We start from the raw sequence: 23,955 nt of genomic DNA, 5'->3' as shown, positions 1-23,955 counted from the left end.
TGAAAGAAAATATGTCAGGGAATTTATAGATGGATAGAAGTTGTATAATTGCTGTGTGGGACCGAAATGCTGTGAAAGACAAATTTGGCACGTTTTTTATTTTTATTCAAAACAGATGAGGAATACTGAGCTACGCAAACACGCCTAAAAATTGTATCTATAATTTGGAACCACTTCAAGCCAGTCTATCTCCAACCACTCTTTTCCACATTACTCCTGCCACTCCTCTAATATCATCATCCCATCTTTTCTGGGGTCTGCCTTTCTCCTTTTTTCTTCCATAGGTAGTAGGTAGCATACCATCTTGTCACTTTCTTACTCCATTTGTCATATCCTCTTACCATGTGCCGTGCCCACCTCCATTTTAGTAATAGAAATAGATTTTTAATACTATGAAGCTATAAAGGGTCTGATCGACTTGGAAATCTTGGTAAGCTCACAAAAAAATAACTTCAATATTATTAGTCCTCGAGACCAAAGAGGATGTAAATACTACGTAAAAAGAGGCGGGACTACCTAAGTAAAACTTAAAATTTAGTATAGTATGAAACGTCCAGTGATATTTGATAAAAATCATAGGTTTGAAATAGTAATTACAATAGGGCGACGAAGTATAATCCGGCTAAGTTTGAAGTCGAACAGTTGCTTAAAACGGAACGGATTTCGGCTATCTCCGTTTATTACAAGATTATAGCCGTCATCTGTCAATCTATCAATGACAGCACTTTTCACACTATCGATTGAATAATTTTTTTCTTAGAGAGATTCGCTAGGCTACACGAGACACTACAATGATTATGATTTTAGCGTGACACTTACGTAAAAGTGATCTCTGGAAAGAATATTTCATGCTTCATACTTTACTGAACGCGATTTTAAAGCTCTCGTGTTATAATTTAAAATCGATAGAAGTGGAAAACGTCTTTTGGCGCGCTGAGATTTTTTTTTGTAGGTTTTTAATACAAATGAAGTGTCACGCTCGGTCGCGTTACGCTCGTTCAGGTGAAGTTGGCTCAAGTCGAGTAAAGGTGTACGTACAGTCAGAAAAAAATACCAGTGTAATGTAACCACAATTGGAATTATATTTTTGGTTCTAGGTGCTATCTTCATCTACCGAGATAAAATCTTTTGCTTTCGGACAGGATTTCTTTGAATTCTTTCCCTTACTGCTTTGACCACCTCTTTCATACGAACTTTCTGTCACAAAGATCTTTTCTGTCACAAACAGAGGTACAATGTACCTATTAATAGCCCGTTACATAAACATTTTACTAATACCAAGCCTATGGAGAGTTTTAAAAATTGCATTTGGCTCCATACCTACTTTGTGTAATGCAATCACAGCGATTCGGTTCTCTGTATCACCCCACTCCATTTTAATTACTTGCGCCAAAATGAGAAAACTCAATGAACAATCATATAAAAATGACAGATTCCAAATTGAAATATAATAGGTATTTTGGTTATTTTTAATTGTAACATTATTTATGGCCAGAATAAGTAGAACATACCTATAGTTGTGTCATAAAATTACTCGTCCCATGATGTTTATTCTACTGTCGTGTGTTAATTGTTTAATAAAATATTCTTATTTGTTTTTTAATAAAAGACACTAATTTAAAAAAAATATTTAATACAAAAATTATTGCTTACTTCAATATCACACGCGAGCTTACATCATCTATTTATATTACGTATAAAAACTATGACTGGGTATTAAATTATTGTTCACAAGATATAAAGAGTTCTCAGTCGTCCTCACAACACGCCGTTCACTTTACACAAGGTGCGGAACAGACAGACACGCGATCACAGGGAGAGATGCGGTGACTCCGACCAACGCTTCGGATGCCGGTGGTACTAAGACAGGGACTTTATCGCTATCAGACCAGCGCTCAGAGTCAACAGATGGACCGATGTCGACACGCCACTGTTACCCCTCATGCTGTCAGGGTCATCTGTGGAACACACGTGAATGCTGTAGCCTGACCTGTGCATCTAAAACCTTTGAGATTATTAACAATCATTTGTTTATCTTTAAGCTGCAGAAGCATAGGCTTGGACTCTATACAATTTCTAACAATTTTAATGCCAAAAACTTGTTGCCCGCAGGGTAATTTAAACTGTAGTTCTATGCAAATAACAAGCAGACTCCACCTGCTGTAATTTCATTATCTGCCAATAGCGGTGACAATATTGTATAAATCGTTCAAACAAACATCAGGATAAAATATTAATATTGATATTCTTACACTAAAATTTGAAATCAAAATTTTATGAACAATAGGATGGTGGGACTCGAACCCGCGACCTCTCACGTTTCACTTGTTGGCACTTCTTGTATGCTTTGTTCAACTCTCAGGTTGTGGCTTCATCTACAGGATCTACTGTACAGTTGACAACCTGCTCAACCCTAATATTTGCATAATAGGAATTTGACTTGAGATAGTGCTCTTGCAAATCTAAACAATTTGTTATGTTTTTAAAGTGATAACCCTCACTTCCGGCATTTATAAACTCTATTAATGATATTCTTACCAAAGATTTAATGCTGTAGCTAATTCAGTTTTAATTAGAAACTTATATCGCTAAAAAGTATTTTGTTTTGGCATTTCATATAATTTTATCTATCGGTATGCATAAAGTCCAAGCCACGCTCAACTAAAAGCACAAACACACAGCAAACCAAAACATGCACAATCAAAAACACTCAATGAGTAATGATATGAAAATGATAATTGTAAAACATCATGAGATCAACTGGGATCCGTGCATCCTGTTTTAGCAAACAAAACAAATGAAAAATAACCTACGATGTTAATGAGTGATGGAGCAACGAAGGACGATTCAAGTCCTCCTAATTATGAAGCCCTGGTACATTACAGTCTAGCTCCACTTGACTGTACGTTGATCACTGAAACATTAACTTGCCTTTAGCAAGAATTTAGTAATTCCACCGTTACCGACTAACTACACCTCCAAACTAAAACAAATTTCTATACTACTATACGTGCATAGTTATAAATGATCAATCTTAATCAAAATTAATGTAAATAATTACTTTTGTTGTTAATATGGTCATCTGTATTCATAGCCCATTTTGTAATTCTACTCTTAACTTAATTGTTAGTCACATTGTAAAAACTAAAAATAATTCAATATTTTCTAGTATTCTTAACCCAAGGGTGCAAAACTGATTTGCATAGTTTCATTCCCAACCTCAATTAGTTTTAAATTTCACCACAAACTTGCAAAATAAATCACACGAGTGTAATGTGACATAACTAAACAACCTTTCTTACGTTTCTGTATTCGTAGCAGGTTGGCGAGTACTTTAAAAACTTAAATAGAATACTCGAGTTCTTTTCATGAAGTCATCTAAAAAATTAAAAATTTATAATCTACTTACTCAATATTACCATAACTTATTTATTGCTATATAAATATAGTATTTATATAATCCCCTACAATTTTAAGTGTTAATCTACAGTATTATATACTCATATTTACAACTCAAATTCTACTAGTAAGGAACAACCTAGTTATGTATTTTGTACGTTATAAAGTGATAACTTCATTTGCGGCGTTGTGCACTTTTCTTGGGATTGGTATAAAATGTTAAACTCGCGTCAGGACACGTGATCTGATCGATAATTCGTAAGACAGTCGTTGAAATTATGAATGAAAGTTTATTTTTCTGAGAGATAGGTAAACTTTTTAATGTAAAATAATTGTAATAGTTCTGAAGGGTTTTTATGTATTATAGATTGTCATTTTTGTGTACAGTAGCGCAATAAATGAATATTGTATTTACACAAATACTGATAAATAAAGCAACTCGTGCGAAATTATTCTGTAACCATTCCAAAATATTAAAAATGCACAACGTTAATGTTCAAGATTTCACTTCTGCTGGTAAAAAATTATTATTATTTTCAACTGCTACAAAACTTGGTAAAGCATCAGGATTAGGTTCTTGCAGTTCCATAATACTTGACAAATTGCTTCATTGGATACAATATAAAATGTCTGAGACTTTCAATGATATCGAATCGATAAAGATTGATTTAATAAAATATGTACTATGTATCATTTACTTTTGCCACATCTACTCTCTTTTTAGATGTTATTATATACGTTTTAATTTAACAAAATTAGTCTATTATTCTTTGAAAGTTCTTTAATTGAATCATCAACTAAGGATTAAATAATTTGATTTAAATATTAGCTAAGTCGTGTTCCGTAGGTATCTAAAAGTTTGTGTTTGTTGTGTTCTATGTCATATTGGAATGATTTATTGTTTTGCCTGAAGCTACCACAACCAATATTCATGCAGAAAAGAAAATAAAAGCTAACTACGCATGCTTATGTGAAAAACAGAACGTACACAAAGTGCATGGTGTGTACGCCAGAATGAAATCACCGCTTGTAATCTCACTGGTATTCATATATCCCCTATTAACTAATTGAGTCTTTGTTCTATTAATTGTCTATGTACAGCGTTCAGGAACGTTGAGATGCTATTTCCTGAACCAGAAGAAAGATCTGGGAGCGGATGATTTTAAACCTAGAAGACAAACACAAATACAAATTGTAAAGTGGACAGTGAATGCCCAGTCACCAACAAACAACAACGTCATAGTTAGTGAATTAGATTTCAAAGTGATAAATAATAAAAGTGTGTGTGTACTTATGTATGCAGGAAGTTATACTTCTTTGGCCTAACAAAGCAAAAATCCTTAAAATTATCGCGCTATTCTACGTTTGTAGAAACAACAATATATTAAAATCTTGCAACTATGGCTTTGACAATTAATTATTAATTAACGAATATGGCTATACGGGCTTCAACTCTTTGCCTATCCTAATAATGGACTAAGAAATCTAAAACGACGAAGCAAGTTCACTCTGTTACTTCTGTGTTACAGTGATAAAATTTCACTCTTATCATTTCTTCATAACGCGTCTAAAGAAGTATAACTTCAATCATTAATAATTGCATTACATTACTACGTGTGTAACTAATTCAAAACAATTAATCAAAATTACAGCTTCAGATGCAAACAAAAAAACTGTGTTGTTTAAATTTGTGAGTTGGGACTTTAGTTCTAATATTAGCTGTATTAAGTGCTTGAGTGTATTCAAAGGTTATAAACTATTTTGTTAATTTTATGCGTTGAAAATCAGCATTTAAGCTTTATTTCAACGCAATACGGTATGTTCGTAGGCGCCCAGAAGCCGCGTCAATAAACGTTCTTCAACAATAATCCACGGCAAAAGCAAAGGCTACAAACGAACAAGTTTGTTAATAAGGAGGCTAAAAGTAAATGTCATGTTAGTAAGTTAATAAGGCTTGATAGCAGTCAACAAAAATGATGTTAAGAGTCAGAGTTAGTTGGTTAGTTGTTGTTATAAAGATTTGAAGCATCTGAAAATGGTTATGAAAAAAACAAAATCATAAACACAGAATCAAAGGTTAAAAAAACATTCATAAAAATATAACACTAAGAAATGAAGTTTGAGTTTAAACTAATCTAATAGGGAAAATGAATAACACATACAAAAGTTGAACATAAATAAAATAACAACCAATTAAGAAGACAAGTCACAAAGCAAATTTTGGATTCGTAGTCGAAACGGAAAGACGCATTACGGCCCTAAATAATTAAATACTCTTGATTTGTGATTTGAAACTGTATAAGTAAAAAAGTTATCGAGTTATAAAGTACGTATATCTTGCTAATGAGCGTTTCTCCTTATGTCAAAATTCATTATTTTTTATTTCGCTAGATGGCGCTGTCATACTTTAGCAATAACTCGTGAGTAATGAGTAAGTACCACCTATATGATATTATTCTTTGATGTTTAATAATTAATTTATGTGATTTCTGCTTTATATGACGACTCGGCTACATCTAGTGGATTTTTGTTTCTGCTGTACGAGTAATCGTTTCCTTAATACTTCTTAGATTCTAGTTGTATGTAGATAACTAGAATATAGAAAGACAAACAAAACAAGCAAAGGGGAAATCGGAACGAATTATTAAAACATCACAGAGCAAATGACACTTGACAGAATATAAATTATGATTTAGGTTTGACGTTTATTGCTATGAATCAGGAATTCTTATGTGTCATTAGAGCACCGCCATCTAGCAAACCTTTCAGAAAAATAAAATTGCAAAACGCTCATTACCTATATTCTGTAGATTATATTATATGAGCGTAAATTTTTATGTAATTGTCAAAACCGCCATCTTGATTTTTTAGGTCACTATAATTTGAATTTTGAATTTAAATTAGAAATATGTGAATAAACTAGATTGTCTAGTACCTAAGCAATTAATTATTGATTTTGTGCAGAGAAAATATTAACGAAATATATAGAATACAGAATATTTTACTCATTTTTTAAAATTAGAGATTTAGTGTAATAGAGAAAATATAACTTTTCAATAATATGAAATTATTAAAGATTACGGTGCTCTACTTTCTGAATGTTTGTTTTTAGTAACTCATTAAAGTTTCAGACCAGAATTAATATTTTCTTTTTTAATGGATTATAACAAAATATTTAACATTTTAATCTATCACTTTGTGCTTGTATGATCCATGGTCTACTCCTATCTGTCAATGTCTTTGTGTTCCAAATCACAATCAAGAGAACCTTCATGGTATCGGTAGTTTCTCTATCCTCTGGGTGCCGGAACATACCTGAGTCGAAGATGATATCTCCGACATCATCATCAGATCTGTCATCGTGTGCTGTGATACGCGCGTTACCTCCAACTGTCCCTCGAGGTGCGCTACTACATCCTAACCACCAGTATGCCGTCGATCTTGGGAAGGCTGGGTTATCGGTATCCACCTTTGGGAATAAAATTATGATATAATTAAATCTGCGTACCCTATGGTCTAATGCTATCAATATTCCAATCCAAATATTTTTATTCAAAATAGGATGTGACATCACTTATTGAAAGTCAAAAACTACCACCCATTCCAAAAATAATGCCTCTGACCTGAGAAGAACCGGCGCAACAAACTCAGCGGGTTTTTTTTTGCATAAAAAATATGTTTACAAAGTAATATCGTAAAATTAAACTTATTATGAGGGCAATCGCTCCATTTCCAATCTGTGGCATCATTAAGAAATTCATTTATGTTATAGTAACGTTTACCACACAAACTTTTTTTAACAATTCAACAATTCTTTTGAATATCGTAATACTTTTGTTTTGAACATTTTCGGGGATCTTGTTGGAAAAGCATATACAACGCCCCACAATAGACTTACTAAATCGACTTAGCCGAGTAGCAGGAATCATAAGTTTATGTCTGTTCCTGGTGTTAACATTATGGTTATGACAGTTTCTAGCAAATTCACTTATGTGCCTATGAACATACATTACATTATCAAGAATATATTGACAAGCAACAATCAAGATGTTAATTTCTTTGAATTTTTCTCTCAATTATTCTTTAGGACCTAGGTTATAAATAGTGCGAATAGCCTTTTACTGTAGCACAAATATTGTATTAATATATATATATCTAATATTTAAATCATAAAAGTTTGCGGGTTGCTATGACCATATGAAATACCATTTCATATGGCCAATATTAATCTTCAATGCAGGCCCTATTCTTACTTAAAAATTAATAATAATTAAGAATAAAAATAAACTTACACTGAAGGTTCTGTCATTAAATCGCCAATAGGATCCACCTTTGAAGAAATAAGTGTAGCCATTTGTATATTGCAAGGCAGCATCTATATTATCAGGGATCCCTTCCCAGTTCGACAAGGGTTTCGGGTAAGTGGATTTGACCGGTGGCCGTTGCGCGGGGTCAAACCGCCAGAACTTCGAGCCTTTGTAGAAGTAAATTTTACCATTTCCTGACCAGACTAACGCTGCGTCAATATTATCTGGGATACCAGTGAAACCTGTAAAAACATAATAACCTCTATAAGATTTATGTGGAATAATATTGAGGATGTTGAACACTTATTAAATACGAAATAGTAGGACTTATGGGTTTGAACAGATTTGATACGGGCATGTTTGTTAATATACTTGCCCGTCCTGCATCTAAGGATGCCATAAGTCTGTTTGAATCCATAAGTCTCATTTGTTGAAGACTGTATAACTTGCTTTTCCTTTTTTTTTTTTTGGTTTGATAAGTTAAAATTTTTGTTTTTCTTTTGTTTTAGGGTTAATGTACTTGCTTATAATGGAGCTGACATGTACATACATAAAAAAAACCCCTAAATAAATAAAGAAAAAAAAGAATACATAATAAGAATACAATAGATATTATATATTTTATATATTAGTGATATCCTAGAAAATTTACATTATAGTATAAATCTGCCAACATTTATATCATAATAGCACATTGGTGCCACGAAGACAGCGCTTTTAGTTATCCTTAGCGTTGACCTTTTTTTTTATTTAAGAAAATAAGGTACGAGACGAGCAGGATATCTTCTACTGATGATAATTGATACGCCCTACCCATTACAATGCAGCTCAGGATTCTCGAAAAACTGAGCGGCACTACAATTGCGCTAGCCACCTTGAGACATAAGATGTTAAGTCTCACTTGCCCAGTAATTTCACTAGCTACGGCGCCCTTCAGACCGAAACACAGTAATGTTTACGCATTACTGCTTCACGGCAGACCTAGGCGCCGTTGAGGTACCCATAATCTAGCCGGCTTCCTGTGCAAAGAAGCCTTCCACAAACCTGAAGTTAGTTTATTTCTGCAGAGTGGATTGAGCCGCTAAACAAGTTATAACAATCTATTGTCAAAGAAACTAGAGGAATCGTTGCAATTTTTTGATCTTTATTTTATAAAAAACATCGTCGAACGAAACGTTTCCCTACTCGTTTTTTCCCTTTTCGTACCTTTGCTTTCTTTCACCATATTCCTATATGTGGACCCAGAATGAAATTTAATAATATTTTGCAACAATATCTGTGTCGCACAGCAGAATGTACTTGGAACTGACTTTAATTGTACTGTTGCATTAGTTTAAATCTCTTATTTTTATAATGAAATTATTAAAACAGATGAATCAATTTGATATCAAATGCTTCCATTTAAATTAATTACTTAGCAATACGTTACCTTCACTTATCTCCTTAGGGTATGCGCCGTCCATTTTCTGTCCATTGTACCTCCAGTATTTGGAACCTTTGAAGAAGTAGGTTTTGCCATTTTTATAGGTGAAGGCGGCATCGATGTTGCCTGGTAAGCCGGGCCAAGCGCGTGATATTTGTCGTGGGTATCCAGCCGCTACTCCGTTCTCAGTCAATCGCCAGTAGTTCTCCCCTAAAACACAATGTTATTGCGATTAAAATAATCTGATGCAACCCAATAACAGACATACACTAGATGTCATATGACACTTAACAATTATTAACAACAGAACATATTGTAATTGTTTTAGCAGATGTTACAGTTTAAATGCGTGCCGTTTGCTTGACTCGTACTTTGACTTGTATAAATAAAGGACGACAGTACAAGTACTGCATATTATTTTAGGCTTTACATCTTGTTCTTGTATTTCTGCATATTTCTCATTACCTTTGAAAATAAATGTTCCTCCGTCGGCAGAGTTGAATATAGTGTCGATATTGGGATCGGAGCACAGGCCCGGGTCTTCGGAAGATGGCTGCTGTGTGGTGACGCGAGGAACTGTGGGACTTGGAGCCACAGCACCACCGATGTCTAGCTGAGTCTTGTGGCCATACAACGCCTGAAATTGTAATATTAACCTAAAGTTAAGTATCTAAGCCTAGAAACCTAAGTGCTTTATAGGGATAGTTTTGGAACTAGGGGAATTAAATATTATATTTGACTATACTTGATAACCATAGTAAAATTATGATGAAACTGGATTGGCTCCTTCTCATGTCCAAGTTACGTCAATTGGTGCTGGGGCCGATGCTTCTTTGCAGAAGACAGCAAACGTCGCAAATATGTCGGTCTCAGTAAGTATTACATTTTTGTGCCGCTTGGTGTCGAGACACTTGGCCCGTGGGGCCTAGAGGCGCGGAGAATGTACAAAGTACTATCTTCTAGATCAATATACCCAAGCGTTGGCAGCTGTTTCGGTCAACGGATCAGGATCTTGGTGCACTTCCTCGTAATGATAGTTTTATTTTTATGTAATTATTATAAATATAGTTATAAGATTTGTTTTGTTTGATTAAATTATTTTATTATGATGAAAGTGGTGAGATATTATGTACTATATATATTTATAAAGCCTCCACTCACGGGGTATACAACAGTGATATCATCACACTCTCCCTGATCTGTGATTGGTTCGAAACTAGTCGGTACCGGTTGTATGTATGTATGTGCTTATTAAAAAAATTGCGTGCATTTTTATTACCTGGATTCCCTGTACGTCATCTTGGTCAAGTTGGAAAGCAGGATTGTAACCTCGGTAGAACGGGGCCATCAGAGCGGACCTCACATCACTATGGGACAGTCCTAGCGAATGACCAAACTCATGAGCAGCCACCTGCAATGTAGTTATATAGTTAGTTACAAGTGGGAGACACCTTTGCACAGGATGCCGGCTAGATTATGGGTACTACAACGGCGCCTATTTCTGCCGTGAAGCAGTAATGTATAAGCATTATTGTGTTTCGGTATGAAAGGCGCTGTAGCTAGTGAAATTACTGGGCAAATGAGACTTAACATCTTATGTCTCAAGGTGACGAGCGCAGTTGTAATGCTAGTGTAATGTATATCAATTACCACCAGCTGAACGACCTGTTCGTCTCGCCCCTTATTATCATTAAAAAAAATATACTAAATGACCCGAGCGAGATTGTTCTGTATGTAATAGATAAATAAAATACTGTTTTTAATGAATTTGTCAATAATATTTCATTACATTAAGAATTATTTCGTAAAATATGCTTCCTGTTGTTATAATGAAATTGTTGCACAGCAAAACTGTCGAACCGTGCGTCAATAAATTCTCTCATAGAAAATATCTCCATAAAAAACAATGAAAATAAAAATAGCTATGGGTCCCAAAATGAAATAAAAACTGTCCTATATCTCAAGCTGGACTAAACTGCACTCCATGAAGTAATCCCCATTAAAATCCGTTCATTAGTTAAGGAGTTGACTGGAAACAATCATCAGGAGACATGGATTTATATATATATTAAGTTCGTTACAGTAGTAGTAGGTACCTATAGCACTTTACAGTATCACTGTTACCGGGGAGGAGCCTTTCTTATCTCAAGAAACCGGCTAGATGGGAGACACAGTCGCATCTTTGCCTGTTATTTATATTTAGATTTGAAGAACACTGTAGCTACTAAAAATCCTACATTAATAAGCTATAAAGTGAAATTAATTTTTTTTTTAAATATAGTATTTAAAAATTACTGAACATCAAAAACTACCACACATTCTAAATAGTTTGCCTCAGAACTGAGACCTAATTTTGAAACATTTGTATTGTCCAACTTTACTTTTAAATTATCCAACTATCGACACTACGAGTATTTACTATTTAAAAATATACACCTTATTATAAACATTGAGTCTATTACTAGCGTCGCGCAGGCGGCATCTATCCATTCTCAAAAGGATTTTCCTTCGCTTTTCTTCAGCAAATGCCAGTAACATTATACGTGCCGTAATAATCTGCGTATTTAATTCTCCCAGAAAAACATAATCAAACACTACAAAAGTCTCAAGTTGAATAATCTTTTAAATATCACTAAATTTATAACTTCGGGGCTACTAGGACAACATCAACTCTAGGTGATGATCGTTATCGCAGGACTTTTAATAATTCTAGGTTTACAAAAATCCCGTGCGAATACGATTTGTTTTGGGCGAGACGTATTAATGTCTACCAGGTGAAAATCTTGGTCCTCTTATCAATAAAATCAATGTAACACCACAGGAGTGTCCACCGTCTATTATCTCATATCATCATCTTCTGAAGGACTCTACTTTTTCAGAGCAGTCAATATAATTATATGAAAAAATATAATTGCGATTCTAATGTTCTAATTCTAAGCCTTATATAAAGTTTAGAGAACTACGTAACTGAAGACTAATGGATTAGTTTTCTAATTGATTCCTTATTGGCTGACTTACTTGAAACAGATTGGTTCCCCGCTGAGAATTAACTGACCACATTTCAGCATCATCGAAGTGAGCATCGCCTCCATAAACCTTTAATCAACCAAAGATAATTAAATAATTCTAAATTTCCAATTCTGTGACAAAAAAATTTAACACAAAAATCATCATCTATGTTTTACACGATACAGAGGTCATAATACTAAAAAATAAATCAAATAATTTATATGTCAAATTGCAAATGAAACTTATTAAATAATAAACTGATATTTAAATATTTTGAGTTAGTTTGAGTAATGAGTAAAAGAAAGTCGCGCCCGCGTAAAAGAACGATGCATTTGCAAATATTTAATTTTCGAACTAACATATAGCTTCTGAAAGTACGCCATATTTAACAAATGTACTGTTTTTTTTTTTTTTATTAAGAACTAGAGTAAAATAAGGGCAATAGTGGAAACCTAGAGCAAATTAATTAAGACTATAAGTGTACCTACATATACTGAATAGAGAAGATTATTTAAAAAAAAATTGACATTTGTTCTTTGTTTTACTTTTACTTACATAATTTATTAAAAGGACTAATTGTTTATTAACCAGTAGACTAACCACCACACAAAGGTGGGACCTTTGCTTTAATTCGTTTATTTAGCAAACTAAATTAAATTTGATATTTTAAATAAAGTCTACCTAAATAAAAAAAATCTGTTATTAATCTTTACATTTTGCGTTGTGTTTATTAGGTTAAAGTCATCTAAATTGAGCAAAACTGGATCAAGACGGAATAGGCATGGTTTCGTTAATGATTCTGTTGTATATATAGATAAAAAGGTGTTGAAATATAAATCGGAACAAGCTATTTTGAAGTCAAATTATATAAATTATTATAATAACCATTGAATTTCATGTGAACGAATTTGAATAATATTTCCACAATCAACTTTCTCTTTTGTGACAACGCGTCATATCCGCTGTGTTTAAAATTTGAATGAACAGCCATTAGGTGCCGTCTTCACGCATGTTGCTATGTTTGCTTTATGCTGCCATGGAAATGAATAATTTATTCGATATATAAACCAGACAAATAATCGTTTGTACGACAATTTCATAAGTTGGCTTCTTGGCAAGACTTTAATATCTTTGTTGGATATTTTAATGTAGTCTGTGTCTCGAATATGATGTCGATTCATTGTATATATAATAATGTATACATGTTTATGTATGTTGTATACAATCTAATATTTGTAACAATCTCTCTCTGATTGTTTAACGGCCGTTTTCAGTAACGTATCTCTAGTTACGGATATATTGCTGTCACCGTTTAATGACAAGAACTTATATATCCATAGTTATGTCCATTACAGTTACATAGTCCAATGCTTTATGTCGATAGGCTATTGAAATATATATAAGCGTAAAAGGATAGATTTGTCTACCTCTAGTAAATTAAACTAGGGATAGTAAGTCTTTCATTAGAGTGATCAGTGATTCTTAATAATTTATAGAAAACTCGGATGGGTTATAGATCTATATCAATTTGAAAGCTGTTATTTCTACAATAAATATTTAAATCATAATTCATATGTGACGTGAAGAACTAACTGCAGCTCTACTGACATTATTAACTTTGACGTCATACTAAATTAGTCATTATTACTTTGAGTATAAAAGGTCACTAACTAATATCAGCTCAGAATTAGCAAAGATGTAGGTGAAAAAAAAGATCAATACATTCAGACAAAACAGTGCAGACGAATTAAGAGCTTATCATTTTTAATTCAGCTAAGAATCCTAAAAGAAAACGAACCACCAAATCAATAATATTAAACATGGTTCTAAGTGACATAATTCCGTGGCGGTATTTCACGTCTCCCCTACAGGTTGCTAAGTAATTACTCACCGGGAAATAAGCATGCGCCAGGGTACCGCCGGGGCCGTCGAAAGGATCTCCGTCACCGTGTTCACCCTTTTCAAACCTAAAAAAAGAACGTATAATCTTATTATATAAGATTCTCGTATCCCGGTGTTTATTACCAAACTCCTTCGAAACGGCTAAACCATTTTGTTTGAAAATTTGTGTGTATATCGGGTAGGTCTGAGAATTGGCCAACATCTATTTTTCATAACACCAAATGATAAGATGATGATTCAATTTTAAATTTTTTATTTATTTTTTTTTATTATGATTCAGCATTAAGAATACACACAACTTCAAATTTTCACCCGTCTAAGATCAACAACTATTTTTGTATTTTAATATAATTCTATTCCATCCACAGATACGCAATAGAGATACAAGATGGCAATCGAAAATTATGATTATTGTAGTACGATAGTATGTACGATATATTTGGTAGGTCTGTTGTCATCTATTTTTTGTTCCCCAAAAATTTTAATTATTTAATTTTTTTATTTCTTTAAATTTTGGCAATACAACGTTTGCTGACCAGCTAGTATATTATAATATTGTCGTATTGAGTCAGTATGTGGACGATACTTTTGATTGGTGGTTTAAGAAGTGTATTTTGGTTTAAGTAGCGATTTTAGTGCCCTGAATTGCCTAATGCATGTTTCCTTTCATTCTGTTTGCGTATAATAAGATTTAAAAAAATGAATTATGACGTATTATTTAAATTGATTTACGTATAAATTGCAATATGAAGTTCACTAAGGATATTTGATAAATTAATTTGAATGTCTCTAATTAAAATTTTGGAACAAACTTTCTTTCAAACTTTCGTTCATAAATACAATGACTGGCATCAAGTTACAACTCTTAACGATAACAGGTGACGAGGCAAGCTAGGTCTCCTATGGTAGATGCAATTATAATGCAGTACCGCTCAGGATTCTTAAAACATCTTGAACGATTCTATTAAACGTTTAGCTGCCCGCCGATTGCACTCGTCACCTTGAGACATGAGGCCTTGTCTTTCATGTCTCCATCCAGCTTTCTCTTATCTTCGTTCATTTTATGTGAAACCACCCTTCGATTAAGTGTAATTTAATTAACTACGGCGTCTTGTTTAAAACTAATAATAGAATATGGAATATAATAGAGTAAATAAATAATATAGGTTAGTCCACTTAACAAATTGTTTGCATATTAATCAACCTTAATTGTAAACTTAATCCAATTGAAGCAATAAGAATTCTCCTTGATATATATTTTCTGGGTGCTGATAAACCCGGCAAAAGTCTTATCGATACTTTTTTATGCAAAGCCCACGTTCCAAATTCAATTATTTGGCCAGTTCTGTACCAAATTGAAACTAGCAAAAAATTGGATTGCGCAGCCTTACAGCCTTACGTTAAATGATATTAAATACAAAATTAGTTGTAACATGAAATAATAACACTGGTCAATGCCAACAATCTGTGTTCCGGGAGACTGGTCGCCATTGTGACGACTGAATGCTGCCATTATATGACATCACAGTAACGGATTTCAAAATCACTTTTTAGAATTCACTTTTATGTTATAATTGGGGCCTTTGTAGTGACATTTGTAACGAAAACTCAATGCAATCCATATATTTGGAGAAAATTGATTTGAGTGTAGTACAGGTCCTAGCACACAAGGTTCTAGAGTCCAGGCTCCTTACTAGAAGGACAAACATCAGAATACAAATAACCATCATAAGATCAACATTAATGAATAGTTGTGACACACGGAGCCAGGACACTTACGCAAAAGGAGTAGACCAAACTACTCGTAGCAGAGCGAAAGATCCTACGTAAGATCCTGGAACCCTGCTGCGGCTGAAAATGGGGCATGGAGAGTCCACAAGAATGCCGAAATAAAGAAGCAGTCAATATTTACACCACAATAACGGGCCATATGATATGATGCTTTGAAATTACCTAAACTAAACGAGACGTGCGGTCGATGATGAATTTTTTTCCAGCATATGCCGCGAAACTAAGTCCGACCGATAACTTGCTTATATCAGATCCCCATTGAAGCTTATCTTACGTCATACCCAGAAAGACTTCCACAAAACTGGGGTTCCACTCAAATGGCATTTGGTAGTCTCAAATTGATTCTTCTAAAGTAGATAAACTTTGCCTTTCATGCAATATCATTTAGAAAAATATTTTTGATAGTTACGACGATGACCGAGTGCGCGATACTATGGTGCGGTCCGGTGGCGGGCAAACTTCTTAACAATTTTCATTTGTATATAAGATTTAGGTAGGCAATCCGAATTCCGTCGCAAGTATTTTATGAGTTAAATAATTAAATGTAATGAACTAGGCTTACCTGACTTCAATGTGGACCTGTCCGGACCGTTTCTGGGTAAAGGTAAGGTCGGTGTAGTCCGACCAGACGGAGAAGGCTTTGGCAAGCTCGGCGTCGACTGCATCGCGGTTCAGCCTTGATGGATACTTCGAGATCTTGTATGTGAGGTTCTTCACCCGCCACCTTGAACCTGTTTCATTTTAAATTTGATAAACTTAATATTTTCTAGTAGTTTCACGTTTCACTCTTGGAAACATTACTAATTCGCTCAGAAGTTGTCACGCGCATTCATTCACCATTTGTGAGATACATTCCCAATTCGCTCCTCTGTGACCCTATTTCTTACACAAATAAAATTTCGACGGACTCGAACCCGTGACCTTTCGCGTTCTGTTCGAGCGCTCTTCCAACTGAGCCAAACGTCCGAGTGACGTATCGTTGATAAATCTTGTATGTCTTGTTCAACGCTCAGGTTGTGGCTTCATCTACAGGATATACTTTACAGTTGATAACCTGTTCAACCCCAATATTTGCATATTAGGAAGTTGACTTGAGATGTATCTCTTTTAAATTTAAACAATATGATATTTTTTAAAGTGACAACCCTCGCTTCTGGGATTAATTACACAATTCTATTTCTTGTTACGGCGATTTATTTGGCAGCTATTATTATCAGGGCGATAAAAGATGTTAAGCAAAAGGTATATCACCGTACCGTATCGTATAAGATGATCACTGATTCTTTAGAACACTCTTCTACAAGATCAAAATTTCGCCACAGGCTTATTAATTATCGTAATCGCCTTGGGTTTTTGTGGGTATGCTTCCCAACACGACGCAAAGGTTGAATTTTCATATGAAACATTAAAAATAATTCAATAAACTGAATGATTCAATAGTTAGCCTTGAAAGTCCCTTCCCAACAAGCTGTTGTATAAACAGACGATTACATAGATAATAATAACCTAACTTACACAATAAAACTTAGTTACAATTACAATAAGACAAGCGTGAAGAATTGCCTCACTTGATAGTAAGTGATCACCTCCAACTCTCCCAAATCCATCTATGTCTGATATATACTTCATAATAAATACCTTGTAATGCGTATCTCTTCGCACGGCTCTCTCCAAACCCAACTTTATCCTTGACACCACACCTTGGCAGTGACATCAACTTTACTGTATCCTCGTCAAGTTCACCTGAAAATAAACACGTTAATTAAGTGTTAATATTTTTTTTATTATATGGATTCGTAGGAAAACCAAAGTCATCGAAATAGCCCAAATGATTGCGAAACTGAAGTGGCAGTGGGCAGGGCACATAGGCGAATTCCTCGAATGGCGCACCTGAAGACGCAGTATTGGTAGGTCTCCCACAAGATGGACCGACGATCTGGTCAAGATCACCGGAATACGTTGGATGAGGGCAGCGCAGGACCGATCGTCGTATAAATCTTTGGGGGAGGCCTTTGTCCAGCGGTGGACGTCTTCCGGCTGATGATTATGATGATACTTTTTTTTTTGAATATTTTAATGGAACTGCATCATTATATTTATCACATTAAAATAACTTAGTTAAAATCATTGCAAAATATTCATTGGCTTATATTTGCCTCGATTACTGATAACATACGATATCTGTATGAATTAAATTGAATATTTCGATTGATTTAACATAGACAACAGTACTAAGAAGCATTTATATTCTAAGAATATCTGTTAGTTGTATTCTGCTTCGATAACTTTCTAGTAATTTACAGTATTTTACGTTACAATATACAAGCACTTACTCCTATTGGGTATATAAAGAGGAAGTAATTAAACAAACTCACAAAAACCACATGAGGAAAAGTTTGTCATGCAGGAAGTACGTCACTAAAGTATCACTAATAGTAATTAGATAATAGCGAAATAATGGCAGCATTGAATTTTAACACAGCGATTGTATTTTGTTTAGCGGATTTTCTCTTTAATTTAACGAAAGTTTAAATGAAATATGAACATAGGTTAAGCTATGTGATGTAAATATTTTTATGTTGAATATGTAACAGAGAGAGGAGAAGGCATACTTAATGCTAGGCGGAAATATCTGAGTGACAAAACTATCTAAAGTGTAGCGGACCACGATTACACTCCGTGTGCTCATCAATCTGTGACTTAAATATATACATTGTACTGGCACATATGACTGAAAGTATGTATAATTCCTAAATAATTTGGAACGTTACAAACTTGAGTTATTTAAAATTCTGCTTTAGTAAGAAGACTATAACGAAAACCTTTTAAGTTAAAGTAGAACTACTTATTAGGCTAAGTTAAGGCTAGATTGGAATGCAAGTGGATCAACATTATAATTACTTTATTATTATGTGGAAAAAAAAAATTAAACTAAACTACTAAACGCCAGAAGAATTATTTTAGAATAGCGTAATATAATAGGTATTTTAATTCAAGATAACTTTATTTATTATATGGGTAGCCTATGAGTCATTTGAGTGAACGGAATTGGCCTCCAACGCGAGAGGAATCGCAGGAGCGTTTTCAACCGTTTTGAGTGGTACTTTGTTGAAGGTACGCTGTGTCGCATAAACCTGGAAACACCGTACCGCATTCTCCAATTTGGTTGAACGTGAATTAAAGTTACTTTAACACATTTATATTTAAGTGTGTGGCGTACATCATACATACTTTGTGCCGTTGGTTGTCGAGATACTTGGCCTGTGGGGCCCAGAGGTGCGGAAAATGTACAAAGTACTATCTTCGCGCCTCAACAAGGCTACAGGAAGCCCAAGCGCTGGCAGCTATTTCGGTCAACGGATCAGACTAGCTTTCCAACGCGGAAACGCTGACAATGCGCTTTTGAATCAAAACTTAATGATTGAGTATAAGAAATTGAAGGTAGGATAATGTTGTTAATGACTATTAAAGAATGTCAAAACTGTCAGAAAAAACAACATTGCGCGTAACCGAAAATCGTGACGACATTGCTACACGATTTCACTCATACGTCGATAAAGAAGTTTCACTTCAAAAATCGAAGAATAGCCTATTCACATAGCTCGAAGTTATAGGAATACAAGCTGAGTGTTCAAATAAAACAAAAGATTTATGTGAGCGCCTCTGAATTATTTATTATGAATCTATTTGTTGTTCGTTATTTGGTTACATAACGAGTGACAACAATCAACTAGTTTTGATGTCAAGGCACGTACATATCGTGGATCCAAGTTCAAACCACGTAATGCTATGGTATTCAAGCTGTTGTCTGTCAGCTTGCGTGATGCTGGTAATTGGACGGTCAATGGCAATATATTACATGACTCATGCTCCATGACATATTCAAACTACAATTTAAACGCTGTTTTAACTACAGTTGAATCGTAGTAGTTAAAACTACAAGGGATATGATGGATGCGATTGTGATTTATGAGTCATACTGTGCCAACTCTTTTAACGGCCAACTTCTCTAAGCTTATAAACCTTTCTGTTCCAGGAAACTCTATGATCGCGCAGTATGCCTCAGATCGGCGTGCGCTCCCGCATCGTTCTGTCAACGCGTATCATTTAACCTGTCTTAATAGATTACTTATAAGTAGGATGATTTGAGTGAATGTATCTGAAACCTATTAAAACAAGCTATAAGAGCATGCGAAATAAACAGAATAAGGATCAGAACTTGGTGAGTGTATAGTGTGCCAAACGGCACTCTCGGTTTTGGTGTTTCTGAGAAATCTAGTGCCCTGCTTAACCTTAAAGGTACCTATGTCGTATCGGTTCGGAAAACTGCAGCCGGTAACTGATTCCAAAAGGTAGCTGTGCAAAAAATTTCTCGCAAAACGAGCTGTTATAGACGTCAACATGACACGCGTGGAATTTGGTTTTTTAACCGTCCAGTCCAATGTCCCTCGGTGGAATTCAGCTGCTGGTATTAACCCGAACAAGGCTGAACCAACATCTTTACGCAACGCCAAAGAATCAAGCCAATAAATACAGATTTCAATCATATCTAGGGGCGTGAATACCATATAGGCAATTAGGCAGTGCTTACCTCGTTAAAAACCTACATAAATATAGCGTTAAAGTTGATTTAGTTTTATTTGGTTCCGTTATACTATTACCACTTTTTAATTGAATACCCACTCATAAAATTTTTCCTTATGCCAGATAGACACCTACAGTAGGCAGTCTACAGACTATAATATATTCGATATACAAATTCAATATTTGGGACTAGTTAGATCTACAGTGCCTACCTTGCTAGAAAATCAATCACATCACATATACGAGAGTTAGATTAAACCTTTGCGGTGCCGAAAAAAATCATTCTTATATTTTTCCGAAATGCGTGTGAATTGCAGAATGATCTCGTATTAATGATGGTTTATTGGTATGTCACATTGTGTGTAATTTTACGAACGTATCCTACTATCATTGACAAATAAAATTATTGTCTATTATGATATAAGTAAGCTAAGTTGCTCATAACTCGAGTCGTCGGCGTAACTCAGCCGAGTGTCTCGTGAGCAAGTTGTTCACGAGTTTCATACGCACTTTTTTAACACACTTGCGAGGAAAAAACAAACATACATTTTTAAACTATCTTCAGCAGCAAAGTTTTTTTTTTTTTTATGATAATAAGGGACCAGACGAGCAGGACGTTCAGCTGATGGTAATTGATACGCCCTGCCCATTACAATGCAGTGCCGCTCAGGATTCTTGAAAAACTCAAAAATTCTGAGCGGCACCACAATTGCGCTCGTCACCTTGAGACATAAGATGTTAAGTCTCATTTGCCAAGTAATTTCACTAGCTACGGCGCCCTTCAGACCGAAACACAGTAATGCTTACACATTACTGCTTCACGGCAGAAATAGGTGCCGTTGTGGTACCCATAATCTAGCCGGCAGCAAAGGAGCCTCCCACTGGTGAGTGCTTTTGTCTAGATTTTGCAGGTATTATATATAGGCTTTCGTTTGCATTTTGTATTGCATTATTTAGTATTTCTGGCGGGTTTAAATCTATGAATTGTTCATCTTCTATAAGTACTAAAACTTGATAGTTTTACAAAGAACACACAGCAATAAATGTGAAACAAACAAAATATGGGGAATGGCGCGCATGTTTTTTTTGCACGCGCCAAATATAAGGGATTAATTGCTTAAAGCCATACAGTTTACTTCAAAATTATAATTTTAGTAATAAAATGCATATATTTTACAACAAATTATTGTGAATTAAAATAATTTATTAATATTAAATGATTTTTCGTCTTAATTAGGGACACATTTATTTATTCCAAAAATCTAAATAGATTTTCAGCGGCATGAAACCTCTTTGTACCTACAATAATACTGTATTACCCGGTTAAATTTAAAATGCTCTGTTTACTCTCATATAAATTCCAGTTAGGTATTTATTATTTTATGCACTAGTATCTATTATAATGCACCGGGTTATCGTTCGGTTTATGGTGTTGAAAAGAAACTATTTCAACATACAATTTTAATAACATAGCATCGTAATTGTCACTGTTTATCTTGAATAATATATACCATGTGGATTAAAATATTTGCTTAAAAAACTGAATTGTTGTACAGTGAATAATTCAGTAAGTAACCTCACAAGGCCAGCTTAAACTGTTATGGGTTTCTATGTATTACAATAATTACGTCAAGTGAGCTATTTAACACACATACGGAGTACAATCACGAATACATTGGTTAGACGAAGACCAACTAACTAAACTGTTATTCGCGTATATTCTTTTTTTTTACGTAAGAGAAGGCAAACGGGCGAGAGGCTCACCCATGGACATCCGCAACTAAAGGTGTCAAGAGATGCGTTGTCGGCCTTTGAGGTGGGCTATATGCTCTTTTCTAGAAGGTTCCTAAGAATATGGATGTTTGTTTCCGAGTCATAGATGTTTAAATGTATTTATGTATGTGTATATGTATGTTTATTTGAATTTATGTATGTTTAAGTAAGTATATTGTATTAAATATATCATTGTCTTGTAACCCATAACACAGGCTATATATGCTTAACTTAGGGCAAGATAATAGAAAATAAAAATAAGAATAAAAAAAGTGTGTCAATATTATTATTATTATATCAGTTCAGGTAAACAGCAGCCGGTAATTGATTCGACAAAGTGGATGTGCGAGGCAAGAAATTTCTTGAAAAACGCGTGGTTGTCGAATACCAGACGTCAATGTAATGCGGGTAGTATTTTGCATTTTGACGTAAAGTTCTGTGGTGGAATGAACTGACCAGCTCTGAGAGAATATTCTTATGACAAAACCTCAGTCCTAAATACAGTCTTAGAATGAATTTGATCTTGACAGTTTTGAAGAGAAGCTTTTATACGGACGCTCGAGCCGCGCGGTCGCGCTATCGTGCGAAGCGTCAGATTCTCGCGTTACATTAGAGCGTCAGATTTAGTACGGTTACACGATATGTATAGGTTTACAAAGTGATAGCTGCCGCGCACCTCAGTGTTCGTGGCCATGTGTCTCTCTTCCACTCATATCCGTCTACATGGCTGGAGTGACTTTTCATCTCTTTCTCTACTCTATGAATCCACACCAGTTTTTTGTCATGTACAATATGCTCACAATGAAAACAATAGCCGGGCAAACGGAAGGCATAAAGGCATTTATCTTCTCAAAATTAAAAAATTCTTTTTATGTCAATTAAAACGGCGCTCTAAGAGAAGAAGCAGTGCAAGAAACTCTACCACTAGTCTTTTTTGCACTCTTTTAATAATAACTTTAATTAACATTCATAAATTTGTATTAATTGAGATTTAAACAAAACATGTGCCACTGACATCTGTAACATCGTCACCTGAAAGTGTTTCTTGAAAATTAAGATCTTTTAGTGTTTAGTAATAGAAAAGAATGTTACCTGTAGAATTGAGTCCAGCGAAGCTTTGAAACTCCGAAATAGCTCGTCGCCACGAGCTCTCATCCATGATGTGTCCGCTGGAAGGGTTCCGGACTGAAGGGCTGAGGTAGCCGTACTGAGCTAGATACATCTGGAATTTTCCATCGTAATCAGACTGCCGTATCCATAGCGGATATGGACCTTTGTTAACATGAAAAGCATGAAAAGCAGTGAAAATTAAATAAGAAGTTTGATTAGTAAAAGAGTAGAGAAGGAGAAAGTATGAAATATGAGGAGTCATATGTATATCAGTTGTGTCCCGCAGTTTTATTGGCGAAAAATACATTTTTATTATAAAAACCTATTGTGGTTCCAGTGAAACTTAGAGAAATACAGTATTTTGAAGTTGTAGTAACGTAATACGTCAGTGGATTAAGTAGTTCGAGAGAGCTTTACCTCCGACTAACATAATAATGATATTTAAGGCTGGCTCAAAGCTGCAGTATTCCTTATAAATCAGGCTGCCTCATACAAAAAGAATTAGTCAAACAAACAACAGACACGGCTTAGGTTTCTAATTTTGACTTACTCGTGTAATGCATTGACTATTTGACGTTTGAGTATTTTTGTTGCATCGCTTTACATAGAATTTTATAATTGAAATGATTTGTAAAACGATGAAAATGTAAATGATGA

The 23,955-nt window shown here is 34.6% G+C and overlaps 1 protein-coding gene across 11 annotated transcripts in view; it reads right to left on the bottom strand.

Moving 5' to 3' along the window:
- Positions 1-1,616: 1,616 nt before the first annotated feature.
- Positions 1,617-23,955, bottom strand: part of LOC126971371 (matrix metalloproteinase-14) — a 59,775-nt gene continuing 37,436 nt past the window's right edge. Inside the window, exons 3-15 of one of the 11 annotated variants that reach the window (XM_050817668.1) lie at positions 23,281-23,434; positions 17,470-17,574; positions 16,394-16,562; positions 14,030-14,105; positions 12,148-12,225; positions 10,409-10,540; positions 9,595-9,766; positions 9,136-9,339; positions 7,692-7,948; positions 6,715-6,868; positions 4,388-4,567; positions 2,814-2,914; positions 1,911-1,958 (exon numbers count right to left, since the gene is read on the bottom strand). In XM_050817668.1, the coding sequence (XP_050673625.1) occupies positions 4,521-4,567; positions 6,715-6,868; positions 7,692-7,948; positions 9,136-9,339; positions 9,595-9,766; positions 10,409-10,540; positions 12,148-12,225; positions 14,030-14,105; positions 16,394-16,562; positions 17,470-17,574; positions 23,281-23,434 (1,548 nt within the window). In that variant the 3' untranslated portion in view covers positions 1,911-1,958; positions 2,814-2,914; positions 4,388-4,520. Of the gene's footprint in view, positions 1,959-2,813; positions 2,915-4,387; positions 4,568-6,714; positions 6,869-7,691; positions 7,949-9,135; positions 9,340-9,594; positions 9,767-10,408; positions 10,541-12,147; positions 12,226-14,029; positions 14,106-16,393; positions 16,563-17,469; positions 17,575-23,280; positions 23,435-23,955 lie in introns of all 11 variants that reach the window. The other 10 variants (XM_050817667.1, XM_050817669.1, XM_050817673.1 and 7 more) reach the window with 10 other exon arrangements.

Source organism: Leptidea sinapis, chromosome 23 (assembly GCF_905404315.1).
Source record: "Leptidea sinapis chromosome 23, ilLepSina1.1, whole genome shotgun sequence".
Lineage (NCBI taxonomy): Eukaryota > Metazoa > Arthropoda > Insecta > Lepidoptera > Pieridae > Leptidea > Leptidea sinapis.
Note: the sequence above shows the minus strand (reverse complement) of the source record. Positions and strands in the feature narration are given on the sequence as shown.